Here is a 14,422-nt window from a genome sequence, read left to right on the forward strand (position 1 = left end):
ATCTGTCAGTGTCAAAATTCCATGATAAATGGACTGATAGAAATGCTTCAAAATGACTTAGTAATAACTCTGACTTCCACTGAAAGCTATGAAGTGTTTTTCCTTCTCCTGTAAAGTCACCATTTTGAAGATGTGAGGTTTTTGTGTGAGAGCAATAATGAATTAAAGTCCACCCTGAATGCCGGGACACGCTTGCAGCTGTGCAACGAACTACCCGTTCTGACACTAAATAAGCCTGAGGTTGGCCATAATGCTGTACAACTGCTGAACCTGTTCCTCTGAATCCACTATCCTTCATTTCTGCTCAAACACAAGAAATCAACTACATGGCAGCAAGATACCAGAATTACTGCTGATTATCTGGCCCAGAATCTTTTACACGGGTGCAGGCCTACTATACACGTGTGTGTTTGTGTGTGTGTGTATAGTGTGCGTACCCTCGTGTGTGAACACATGTGTGTAGTAGAGTGTACAGCAGGTGGTCTGATTGATTTGCAGAGTGGTGGGTCTAATCGTTACTGGCTTGAGGATGCGCCTCGTTTTCTCCTTTAATTCCCTTATTAGCTCTGATTTGTGTCACATCTGCGCCTCTCATGGCTGACAAAGGCTCACTTTGAGGTCCACCGTAAGTGTTATAAACAGTGTGCCTCACCTACACACAGACATAAGAGCTCACTGCACAAGAACACAGGCAACTCCTGGTGCACGATGTATAGTAACCACATTCCACATGCTAGCCTTCCTCCCAGCCCAGCACTGCTAAATATACCCAAGCCCTTTTGTATGTAAAGCCACTAGATCACACCAGAACAGATGCAGATCAGAATAAATACAATAAAAAGCAACAAGAATTTCTTATTGTGAGAAAAGAAGGTGATAGCTTCTGAGCTAGTTTGAAGAACAAAGCTTGGTTCCAGATTTTTCCTGGATACTGGACAGCCTGTATGTTGATATGTTCAATTTCATCAGCAGCTCACCTGATTTAACAACATTAAGCACTGATTTAACAAACCAGGTGTTGGATTATGACTACAAATTTTCCGAGACTCCCATGAGGAGAGCTTTGGAGATGTTTTAATGAACACAGTGATGTGTTGTATTAATATTAATTAGTAGTAGTTATTCTAATATTAGTGTTTTCCTCAGTAAATAAACTTACTGTGTTTACTAAGCTTTATAACTCCAATTTCAACTGGTGTCTAAACTTTTGCACAGTACTGTATATCTGTATAACCATATACAGATTACTATATACGTTTGTTAAACTCTTTATATACTGTATATATAAACAGTTTAACAAAAGAACTGACAATTTATGTAAGCTAGCAGAGTCCTCCTTTTGGCCAGCATCACTTTGAGTGACAGGGAGAAAGAGAAAGCTCATTCTGCTTATCCAACAGAGAGAGTGAGGCCAATTCTGCTCTTTTGGTCTCCCAGTCACAGATAGCTGATGGGGATCAAACTCACTTTGCCCTGCTGATAGAACCAATAGGAACAGTTGTGCCAGTCAGGACATAAACGGAACACTGATTCCTCCATTAACCATCAACACAATCCACAAACTACTAGATTACTAAGCTAAATGGCAGCTAAATGCCAATAAACCCATCCTGACCCAAACTGGACTGCACTGAAAGGAAAGTAATGGAGAGTAACTTGTGTGGAGATCTGTGTGTACGTTGGAGCTCAGTCACCAACCTGGAGTTCAGTCTGGAAGAAGAACTTCTGCGGACACTGCGAGCAATCGTAGATCTTGTCCTCCTGCCCGTGCACGGCAAAGATGTGCTGTTGCAACTTATTGGCCTGGACAAACACTGGGGAGAGGAGAAAGAGAGGAAAAACGTCAGACGATTGGCTTAAAATACACATGATGGACTAAAGTATTGGAACACCTCAGCTCGTTCGTTGTTTCTTTGTTTCTTCTAAAATCAAGGGTATTAAAAGATGGTGTAACTGTCTCTACTGTCCAGGGTTGTCAAAGCTTTCTACTAGATTTTGGAGCATTGCTGTGAGGATTTGTTTTGCACTTATTAAAACAAGCTTTAGTGAGGTCTGGATGTTTGATGATCACCACCCCGCCCCATCCCCAACTCCCAAATTCATCCCAAATGTACTAGATAGAGCACCAGCCATCATTCCAGAGAACACGGTTCTCCACTGCTCCACAGCTCACTGCTGGCAGGCTTTATACCCCTCTATAGCCCATACCTGACATTAGGTATGGTGCCAACAGGTCCTATTCTATTGGCAACACTTCTCTACAGGGACTAGACAAGCTCTCTCTGTGTGTGTGTGTGTGTGTGTGTGTGTGCAGGCATTTACACTGTGTCAGTTTATTTGTGTCAGTAATTGGTGCACCCTAAAGAAGCTGAATGCATTCATTAGAAATGGTGTTCCTCAAACATTTGGATTTATAGTGTACCCTTAATCATCCTGTTTGGGCAAGCATGTTTTAGAGGAACAGGTGATTCAGTGAGTTGTAAAAGAAAGGGCCAAAGCTTGTCAAGATTACGCAAAGCGTGTGAACTGAGTGTGTGTGTATGTAAAGGAGGGGGAGGCGTTCTTGGGCTCTCTCTATCAGAGAAAGGCGGATGACAGGTGGAGACGGAGGAAACGATGAAAAGCGGAGGCAGGCTAAAATATCCCCTCCAGACCTTGTGATATTTATCAATAAATCATCCCCACCTTTTCCTCTGGATTTTCATTTCTGTTCCTGTGTATTTCTCTCTCCCGGTCTCTCTCTTTGTTTCAGTAAACTTAAGTTTGCTGTATGTGAGTGTGTGTATGTGTGGAAAGCATGAATTATTAAGCCTCCCCGGAGGAGAGACAGTCTCTTACTTATTCATAAGCCGCACAGGAATAGAGTTAAACTTTAAAAGAGAAGTGTGTACCTGTGGGTGGGTGGGGGTTGGTGGGGGAACCAAATAACAACTCAGAGAAGAGGAGAGAAACGAGTGAGAAGTGTTCCAGAGAGGGAGACAGAAAGGAAATGGGCAAAAGAAAGATGAAGAGATTAGGAGGACAAGGCAGACAAGGACAAGTAGGTGGACACACAGCATGCAGGGGGAGTTAAAAAGACAAGGTGAAGGACTAAAAAGCATGAAGAACGAAAGAACGTGCAACTGTTTCAACAGCAATCGTCCAAAATGACTTGCTGTTACCTTGACGTAGATGGTTTGTCTAAATGTTTGTGGACACCCCTTTCAATAATTGTATTCAGCTGGCTTTAAGTAGCTGACACCCGTTGCTGACACAGATGTGTAAATGCACACACACATAGCTTGTCTAGTTTCTGTGAAGAAGTACTGTCAATAGAATAGGAACTTATTGGCACCATGTCTCATAAAGCCCCTCCAGCATTGAGCTGTGGAGCAGTGAAACTGTGTTCTCTGAAATGATGGTTGGTGCTCCATCCAATACTTCTGGGATGAGTGGCAGTTGGGGATGATGAGGTAGGGTGGTGATTATCCAACATCCTGACCTCACTAATGCTGTGGTTGCTAAATGCAATCAGACCCTCACAGCAACGCTCCAAAATCTAGTAGATAGCCTGCCCTGGACAATAGAGACAGCTACTCCAACAAAAGCAGGATCAAATCTTTTTTTGAATTTTGGAACTGATTGGAAGGAACAATAAATGAGCATGTGTCCCAATACTTTTGTCAACATTGTATGACGAAAAACTGTATTTTTGTCGAGGCTCTGTTATTGTGACCCAAAAAGTACAAAAAGAACTAGAACCGAGTCAGAAGCTGCCAGGACAGAAAGGGTAGGGATTGAACAGTCGGGAACAAGCTGGCCTCTAACAGCAGTCAGTAATGTTGACAAGCTGGAATAATGATTTCTGATTCCCAAAGGTGAGTTGATGGACAGTCCAAAGTGACTTTCAAAGTGTGCCTGAACACAACACACCTCCCCCCACACCCACCCACGTGCACACAGGGCCTGTTTAGCTAAAAGCACACGTAGAGCGAGGGCTCTACCCTGGAGAGAGAGAGAGAGAGAGAGAGCGGATTACATTGCTCCTCTATAAACCTGCCCTTTATTCTCTGACCTCGGCTAATGCTCTCTGCTAAGCACACCTTTTTTTGAACAAATACACACGCACACTTAACCGGCTCACCTCAAAGACCTTCAAGCCAACTGACCTTAATATAAATACAAAGCTTTTCAAATGTCCGTTCAATCTGTTCAAGTCCGAGGCTGGGCCATGCTGCATTTAGCAGGTCAGTGTTTAGTACTGCAGAGGGTTTTAAAGGAGTAGTTTAGTGAAAAAATCAAACGAACATGATTGATCATGAACCCCGGGTGCAGTCCATCAGCCAATAAATGTTTGAGCTCTGAGGTGTGTTTCGTTAGTTTAGAACAGGAGATGTTAGGCGAATTTTGCTGACAAACACTGGAGTTAGACTGTTACCAATATCATCTCACTTGTTAGTACTCTCCCTCTTTCACATTCATTAATGCTGCAGACACTGGAAGAGGTGAGGACTGACGCATACCTCCTCTGACACATACGCAACCAGTCGCCGATGCACTGTCACTAGGCAACCAACGTGCTTGGAGGAAAGCACCGGGTACCCAGCTCTGATGCACCGGATAGCAGATGCCCGTGCCGGCCAGCACCACAATGAAGTGATGTGGAGAAAGAGAGCCATCTACCTACTCAATGTAATGTAAGGCCAATTGTGCTCTCTCTGGCTCTGGCTGCTGACAGCAGGCAGCATGACCTGAGATTTTACCTGGATTTTTCATTCTGTCCCCACCTGTGTGGTGTTCTCTTAGTATGATCTTTGTTAGTAAGTATATGGTTTTGTAGTAGTTAGCACTGTTCCAGTATGTAAAAGCTCTTATAACTGAACTCTTCATATTAACTGCTAATCACAAGCAGAACGGATAAGGGTTCTCCTTTATTTCTTTTACTTCTCCAGCAGACCGAGCGAAGAGAGTAAGAGTGGCACAGTCTGCCTGGGACGTCCCCTTTGTCCCACTAGGGATCTCGGCCGGGAGGTCATCTCTCATTAACTTTACTATAAGCCCAAGAGGACAGCTGGACTGTCCAGGACACCAAGACACGTCCATTTTGACCTTTATTATTCACTTGCTCTGCTTCCATATGAGAACCTGTCATCATGATTTTCCTTCAGGAACTACAGTATATCCTGATTCATAACTCGCAGCCATTTGGTTTTATTTGGCTGAGATTATGGAAGTCTGGATTTTGTTCTATTCAGCGCTCCACGTCATGGAGAGTCCAGGCCTGCTTTTGCTGTATGTCCATTTAGCTGGATGGAGAATGAAGAAGAGAGGAAATGAGAGAAGCACAGCAGGAAGGACACAACGGAAGTGAATGTAGGTGTGAGAGTAAATAAACGAATACCAACCCATCCCTGTAATTGTGCACGATTAACGGGAGCACAAAAGCTTGTGTGCAGGCGAGCGTGTAACAGAGCACATGTGTGTGTGCTGCCGTGTGCACAGACCTGAGACGACTGCCTGTAATCATGCGTCATTAACCTACATGAATGAGTGCAATTAGACACACACATGTACGGGTAAGCGGGCAAGAGCGCCGACAGCCTGTCAGTCCCGATCGTTTGTACGTGTGCTTGTGTATGTGTACGTATGTGCGTGCGTGTGTGTGTGTGCATGGGCCGCCCTCTTGCACAAACACACCTTCACTGCCCCTGACCCTACGCCCTCAACCCCCCCCCTCTCGGGCCAGGCCCCCTTACCTGTGAAGCAGACGGGGCACTTGAAGGTGCCACCCATGCCCTCGAAGCTGTGCTCGATCAGGTGGCACAGGAGTTTGGCCGGAGAGTCAAACATCTGGTTACACAGCTTGCACTCGTGATTGATGCCTTCCTCTGCAACACAAGAGCACATGATACAACAGGTTACACACACAGCAGAGGGGTCAGTTAGGGAGGGGGGGGGGTATGGAGAGAGAGAGACAAAAGGGACATAGAAATAGAGTGAGGAGATGAAAGAAAGAGGGAGAGAGAGTGAAGGAAGAATAGAGAGACAAATGGAAATGGAGAGCGGGAGAGATGGTGAAAGAGTGATAGAAAGTAAGGGAGAAAGAGAAGGAGACAGACAACTGGAAATTGAGAGAGGGTAAATGAGTGATAAAAAGAAAAAAGAAAAGATAAAAGAAAGAAAAAAAGAATAATGAAACATAATTTTTTAAAAATCGATAAAAAAGTAAGAAAATAAAAAAGAAAAGCAAAAGAAAACAAGACAAACAAATGAAGAAGAAAAAAAGGAAAGCGAAAATAAGAAAAAGAAAGAAAAATGAAAGAGAAAGAAAAAGAGACAGAGAGAAAGAAGAGTGAGATGAAATGAAGAAAAAGTGCAAAAGAGTGAGATAAAAAATAAAAAGAGAGAAAGTGAGAATTAGCAAAAAAAAAAAAAGGAGGATGAGAGAAGGACAAGAGAATAAAATGGAATGAGAAAGAGCGAGAATCAGAGGGAGAGAAGTAGAAAAACAGACCACACACACACACATAGCAGATTTATTCATTTCATAATGGAGGGCTGAACTGTGGAACACACACAGAGCTAAACTCTTTATAACTGTATTAATGACTGCTAACCTTTATCTACTGCTAAAACACACACACACACACTCTTTCTCTCTCTGGTCCAGCTCTGGCCAGTCTGAACGGCCCACCTCCCTCTTATCCCTCCTCCTCCTCCTTCTCTCCTCCTCTGCCCAGTGCCGTCTCTTTCCTGGCCGGTAATTGCCTGCTGCCCCCCAGTACCGTGGGCTCCGTGCCCTCCCCCCTGCCCGTGACTCTATTTTTAAGCCGGCCTGAGTGACATCAGTGCCCCCCCTCCCAGCCCAGTCAGAGAGGGACAGATGAAAGGTGGGCGTCGTGTCCTAGCTGGATGCCTGCGCTCCCTTCTTATCGCCTGCGCTCCACACAGGCCTGCGCGCCGCCCGCCCGCCCGCACTCCATCAGACCCCCGTCTACACACCCCTACCCCTGCACCGGCTCCAATCCCCCTGCCCTGGGGTGGTAGAGACGCCACCACGGCCGCGCCCCATAGTCCGGCTGCCACCTGTGGAGCACAGTACCCCTGCTGGACCGTCCAGACACACGCTCTGCGGAGCGCCATGCTGCTCAGCACAAATAAGACCGTGGCAAGTGAAAGCAAGGTAAATGTCAGAAATGTATACTGCTGCTGTCACACAAACACCTCGTATCTCCAAGATGAGCGATGATGATGATTTTGCATTTCTATTGGTTCATTCATCATGAAACGTTCAGACACTGTAAATGGAGTTTCTTTTAATAAATGGTGCAAGAAAAGGGGAACAAAAAAAGACTGCAATGATAAATAATATACTGTATGGACAAAAGTATTGGGACACCTGCTCATTCATTGTTTCTTCTGAAATCAAGGGTATTTTGTTGGAGTAACTGTCCAGAGAAGGATTTCTGCTGTCCAGAGAAGGGTTTCTACTACATTGTGGAGCATAGCTGTGAGAGTTCCAAACATTTACAAACGAAACCTTGTTAACTTTCTATGGAAGCCAATGGAAAAAAAAGAATAATTTAATTTTGATCCAAGTGAAGCATTCTGGTCAATGAAATTTAAACACAATACCAGATTCACATCACATTAAAAAGTGAAAATGGCAAAAATGGATATAAAATTTTTGTATGCAAACGATGGAACATAGGTAAGCCAATGCAGTGTTAAGAATCCAGCCTGGGGACTTTTATTGCAGAATCGAACCCCCAGTCTGCCACAGGGAAGGCAGTTTTGTTACCCCCTACCCTACATTAACCACTATACTCATATTCATATCTACATCACCAAACTGGCTGTGTGACCACCACTTGAATCAAGTTCAATCATGGTACACATGGTACACAAGTTCAAAACATGTCTAAGAGTATCCTAGTGCCAATTCTGACATACGTCTTAAGAAGCTTCTACTAGCAGAGCTGTAAGGATTGTTTTGCAGTGCGGAGGTGAGTGGCGTTAATAAAGACCTCAATCCAACACCTCTGCCGTCTCCCTGACCTCCGTAAGCACCCCCTCCCAACCCTAAAAATACCACCTCCGCTGATTCCAATCTCAGCGCCGTCTCAAAGGCCTCAACCAGGGAGCTCTAATCCCGTCTGAAAGCAGAAAGAGGCGGGGGGTGCAGGGCACAGTGGCTGCGGTGGGCGGGGGGCTAAGAAGGGAAATTTATGAGTTGGGGGGGGGTGTGAGTTGAAGGGGGGATTGGCAAGGACACCAAAAGCTTTGGTGTTTCTCCTCAAAGACGCTGCATAAGGGGAAGACTCCTCGAGGGGGTGGCTGGAGGTCAGGACTGGACACTAAAGAGCAAACGGCTTTAGGAGAACATTCTGTACGAGCTGCTGTTGTGAGAGACGGGAGAGAGAGAGAGAGAGTCAGATAGAGTAGGAAGAGAGAAAAGAGAAATAGATAGAGGAAGTAATACAGTTTGAGAGAGAGAGTGAGAGACATACAGAATGAAGAAAGAGAAAGTGAGAAGAGAGATAGAGAAGGGGGGGGGCAGAAAGGATGGAGTTAGAAAGTATGAGGGGAGGGAGAGAGAGCGCGAGAGAGAGGGAGAGAGAGAGAGACCACAATGACACCAAAGAGAAACATTGGGGAAATGAGAGGGATACGGGGGAGAGGAAGGGAATTCTGCTAAAGAAAGCAGAAAGCAAAGGGATAATTGGGCTGTCCGGCCAAAAGTAATGGTAGCTAGGGGGCCTTTATGTGTGTATGTGTGTGTTTGTGTGTGTGCCTGTGTGTATTTGGTAAAAAGCAAGCTCCTCTGCAGTGGTTTGATCAGCAAGTGAGGAACATGCTCCATCATCTCTTTTTTAGCCTCCACTCCAACACTAAGCTCAACACTAAGTGTGTGTGAGTGAGAGGGAAAGAGAGAGAGTGTGTGGGACACATGTAGGGATTACAGTTCCTTGTTACCACCAAGCAGCCCCATGTTGTCAGGGTAGAGTATTTGATCAGTGGGGCTAACACGCAGAGCTTTGGGAGGGGGACTGCAGTGTACTGGGGGGGGAGCCCATCATATAGCTAAAGAGCAACACACACTTCCTTACACACACACAAAAGCACCATGCATGTCAGAACATGTGAGAATTGTTACAAAGGCATCATAGATCAGAACTACATGTAAGCAGAGACAATAGAAACCTAATGGAAGCTGCAGAGAGAGGCTGTCAGAGATGTCACGAACAATATCACTGACAGTGTCACTGACTCTGTAGCTAACAGAGTCACCAACAGTATTACCAACAGTCTCACTATAATAATTACCAACAGGATCACCATTAGTCTCACTAAAAGGATCACCAACAGGATCACCATTAGACTCACTAAAAGAATTACCAACAGGATCACCATTAGACTCACTAAAAGAATCACCAACAGGATCACCATTAGACTCACTAAAATAATTCTCAACAGGATCCCCTACAATAAGACCAACATGATCACCAACAGGATCACCAATAGTGTCACTACCAGTATCACCAACAGTATTACCAACAGGATCACCTAAAATGTCACTACCAGTGTCACCAACAGTGTCCCCAACAAAATTACCAACAGGATCATCCAAACAGGATCACCAACAGTATTACCAACAGAATCACCAGTAGTGTCACTACCAGTGTCACCAACAAAATGATCAACAGGATCACCAACACAATTACCAACAGGATCACTAACAGGATCACCAACAAAATTACCAACAGGATCACTAACAGTCTCACTAAAAGAATCACCAATAAGATTACCAATAGGATCACCAATAGGATCACTACTACTACTTTCTTCGTCATAAAAAGAAAGGTGCTAGAAAGGGTTCTTTGCACAATAAAAAAAAAAACGAATAAAATAATAAAATGGTTCTTCTTTTTATGTCTGGTTCTTTAAACAGAACCACCACCTTCACTAAAGAATGCTCAAAGAACCGAATGGGTTAACAGCACAAATGTGCTCTGCCTGGGGGTCCCTGGAGACCCTTCCAAGAGGCATTTTATAAATGAAATGTGCTCGATTACTAAAATAATTGCTCTGTGAACGTACACTGTATTCAATTACAGCATGTGTCAAACAGAGCAGGGTTAGTGTTGATAAAGGCAGAGGGGTGGGGGAGCCAGGCTGATTGATGGATCGATCAGCTAATCAGAGCAGGCCACACAACAGCACTGCTCCAATGAGGAAGCGGTGTGATCAGGGCAGCAGTGGGCTTTATTACTTCGAGGAGAGAAATGTAGAAGGAAGGCTGATGTGGGTGACAGGCAGCAGCAGCAGCTGTAAGTTAACGCTTTCTAGAAAGGTGTAGTGTGGTCAAAAGTCAAATGTACATAATCCCCTTTCTACCCTTAATGTAGTTGTTAGTTTTCTGCTAGAATTACGAGACTAATTACCAGCGCTAAAGCTAAATCACTCCTCGTGCCGAGGTGAGTTGTCTATGTGGTTTCTGACAATGCAGGATGGGATATATAATAAACAGGCAAAAGTACGCAGCCGTAGTTATAAACAGCCACAAGACACCAATCATGTCTTGTCTCTGCCTTTTTAAGAGTGTAGTTACTTTCCTCTAGATTGCTACTGTATATCTCTCTCAAGGATTTAAACCCATAACCTTGTGATCAGTAACCCAGCACTTAAACTATTCAGTTCTGTGGAAATACTTGTAATAATTGTTTGTTTTTTGTTGAAGTTTTTCTGGAGCAGGGGATGGAGGAGGCTGTATTTATGTATTATTCCAGATTGTTATTCCACCAACTGAGCAGGCCTCCCTCCTTGCGCAAACACACCGCCGCGGCTGCTGCTGCTGTTGCTGCTGCTGTTTGCAGCCTCCGTAGTGGCTTCTGCTGCAGCTCAGGCCAATGTGCTTCCAGCTAATTGACCAGGGGGAGCCAGGTGGCGCCCTGGCCTGCGCCGCTCCCCACGGGACGGTCCGACTATATGGGAGCAGCCTCCTCCCCTCCTTTCCTCTTCACTTTCTCTCTCTTTTTTTTCTCTCTCTACCCATCACCCCCTGTAGCGTGCGCTGGCACACAAATGAGCTGTGTGGATGGGAGCAGTCGGCCCCCAGGGGCCCCGGCCCCTCTCGGCCCGGCCCTAAGGCCCGCAGCCCCGGCCCCCAGATTGATGGGCCGGATGGCGGGCGAGGGAGCCGCGGGGAGGCAGGAGGAGAGAGATAGAGAGGCGGGGGCCGGGCGAAAAAGTGTGTGTGCATGTGTGTGTGTGTGTATGTGTGGGGTGGTGGGGGGGTGCGGGTAGAGGCAACGGGCTTCTCTAGGGGGCGAGCTCAAGGTGTGTTGCCATGGCAACTCGGAGAGGGAGAGCAGGGAGAAGAGGCGGCGTGCTGAGCTTGACCTGTGCTGGTGGGGGTGGCAATGTGGGCCAAAGCAGAGCGCTCGCTTGCTCGCACACATACACACACACACACACACACACACACACACACACATACATACATACACGTACGTACACACACTACTGCAGAGCTGGAGGGGTCTCAAGAGCTATTGCTTCCTACTCACTCTCTTCCTCTCTCGTTCTTTCACACACACAGGCACTCACACATAAATACACAGAGTACTGCAGTGCTGAAACAATCCCAGGGGCTGCCCACCTACCTGCTTTCACACACTTGCGGGCGCACACACACACACACACACACACACACACACACACACACTCTCTATCTTGTAAAGTGATTCACTCCAAAACATTCTCTTAATACACAACTTTCATTCATGCCCACTCAGAGCACTGCTACTGCTGATGCTCTCTCGCCCAGACACTCCCTCTCTCTCTCTACGTGTGTGTATCACAGTGAGGCAGGTTGGCCTCATTGACTCGACAAAACACATACACACTGTGTCTGAGGACGAGAGGTAAATCTGCTATCTCTCTTGCGCGCTCTCGCTCTCTCTTCCTCCTGGCTGCTGGTCTAATTCACACGTTTCCTATTATCTGCAGCAAATATTTCCGGAACGCTCTCTCTCTCTCGTTTGCTTTCCCGCTCACTCTCTCTCTCTCTCTCTCTCTCTCTCTCTTTTTCTCTCTGGCTGCCAAACGGGATGGAGTCTCCGGCTCCACATAGTTTTTGGCAGCGGCGGACGGCATATGGAGCTGACCAGCTTGGAATCTCCTATCAGATTACATAACAGTGGGATGCTGGATCCCTCCACCCCGCAGAAACCGACCTTCATACACACAAGCAAACAAACAAACTCTCCTTCCAAAGCACACGCGCTCTACTCTACTCTCCTCCTCTGCTCCACTCTGCAACCCTGCTACTCGCTCCTCATGCGCTGAGGTCTGCTCGGGTCTGCTCTGCTCTGCTCTGCGCTGGCTGGGGCAGTTTTGTCTGTGTTGAGAGCAGTGTTGGACAGAAGCTGGAGTCAACGCTGAGAAGACCAGACCACATCTTTACCACCACAGGGCTTCGCATAGACTTCTACAACAAACACGTCTCGACCTGGAACCTGAATGGCAGAGACGTGTTGGAAGCCACTGGTTGTAAAATACTTGTTAGTATCACACACACACCTTAACACACAGATCAGCTGCTTTCTGCTTCTATAGACCAATTTCTGATTAGTGGGAGCTCATAATAATAATAATAATAATAATAATAATAACAGACCCCAATTAAACAGCAGATTGAGCATTATAGAATAGTTTGTTAATGACTGTTAGTAATTCTATAATTAATAAATATACTGCGTCAATAAATGCTTTCAGTTCAATTATTAATCATTTATCTAGTGGCATACTAAAAAAATGTTAAATACAGAAACAGTCATTATGAGTTTGTTAATATTTATCTAGTTTATTTATTTGATATTCATAACCTATTTATAGCTAAACAATAAAATATGCGACATAGTGGTCTAATTACATGAATTCAATTATGAATAACTACGTTTAAAACAATAAAATAAATTTAAACTATTATTTTAAGGGTTTAGACCAATTAAAAAATATATTTGCAAAACTGATTAGGTGCAGATTATTAAATTCACATAATAATTACAACCTATTACAAGGTTTGGACAATTAAAATAAAATATACTGATTATAATCTAGTTTTAATAAGGTTTATATAATCAGATAAAAAAAACTATTAATATTTTCTAACCATCATCATGCATGTTTAAATTAAGTATTTGAAAATGATGATCAATAAGCTTTAGTTATAATACAATAACATGTTCATTATTAGCTAGTATTAACAAGATTTATTTAATTAATAAAATATTTACAAACTACAAACTGAGGTTGAGATAATTACAAATATTAAATTATATGACACTTATGATTAATAATTGATAAATGGATTTATTCATGCATATCTTACAATTATTAAATAACTATTAAATAAATATTACCAGTCATTAACGATTCAATACACCCTAACTGGCCTGTTTGTGCATATATTACTTTTACTTTTTAATCAAAGTGCTCTAATTCGTTTATTAATATTTTTGCACTTTATATTTCATATCATAGCACTTTCACTATCCTTATTATTGCATTGGTGTTTTAGAAATGTGGTAAGCCAGAGAGCATTACAGTGATGCCCGCCTAATGACACCCCTTACTTGCATAACGCACATTCTCTCATGACTCACTGCTTTAACAGATGCCGTTGGTCGCCCATTTCATGCAATACAGCATGTGACTTATATTCCCTGTATATGACATCTTGCGTAGTGAGCACTTGAATTGCCAAATACCGCAAACTCCATCTATAGTTAAATTATTCCCTCAATTATCTTAGCGGTAAGACAACAAATCTGGCCTCACCGCTCTGCTGAAGCCTTGTTAGACTACAGCATTCTCCTCCAGAGAACTTCATTACCCATATTGCACTGCAGGAGCAGCTGCACCACAAATTCACCAACAAATTAGCAATTACCTCTCCTTTTAGTCGCCCGCCAATAAAAAGCCACTTTCTCTGCACCAGTCACAGGTTCCACCAATCAGGACCCTCCTGTCCTTTTACGACCTGCCTACTTGACTGTGCTATACCAATAGGAACGGAGTCTGTGGGTCTTGGCCCCCTGCGAGGTGGACTGGTCTGGCTGCAGCTGCCTGCTGACCACCCAGAGCTACCACTGCTGCCTCTCATTTCCACACACACACACACACACACACAGATAAAGAGACAGCACACTGAGAGGCAGGCAGGGGCCTGCAGCCCACTGCAATCAAAGCGGAGGAGAAATCAGCCAAAAGCAGAGCTGGAGCCGAGCAAGCTTGCTCAGACTACATACTCCAGGCATTAGCACAACACTGTGACCTTGCCATAACCATGCAAACAGCACTGGAGTCAAAAACTCAGGGCAACACGTTGTCCAAGGCAGCATATGAAGTTTGCAGGTCATATAAATTGTGAATTGTC

General features: G+C 44.5%; 1 protein-coding gene across 1 annotated transcript in view; it reads right to left on the bottom strand.

The window, feature by feature from the left end:
- znf423 (zinc finger protein 423) overlaps positions 1–14,422 on the bottom strand; it is a 181,993-nt gene that overhangs the window by 20,818 nt on the left and 146,753 nt on the right. Inside the window, exons 7-8 of the mRNA XM_072694860.1 lie at positions 5,736–5,867; positions 1,699–1,814 (exon numbers count right to left, since the gene is read on the bottom strand). Coding sequence (XP_072550961.1) covers positions 1,699–1,814; positions 5,736–5,867 — 248 coding nt within the window. The remainder of the gene's footprint in view (positions 1–1,698; positions 1,815–5,735; positions 5,868–14,422) is intronic.

The sequence above is a fragment of the Salminus brasiliensis genome, chromosome 13 (assembly GCF_030463535.1).
Source record: "Salminus brasiliensis chromosome 13, fSalBra1.hap2, whole genome shotgun sequence".
Classification (NCBI taxonomy): domain Eukaryota; kingdom Metazoa; phylum Chordata; class Actinopteri; order Characiformes; family Bryconidae; genus Salminus; species Salminus brasiliensis.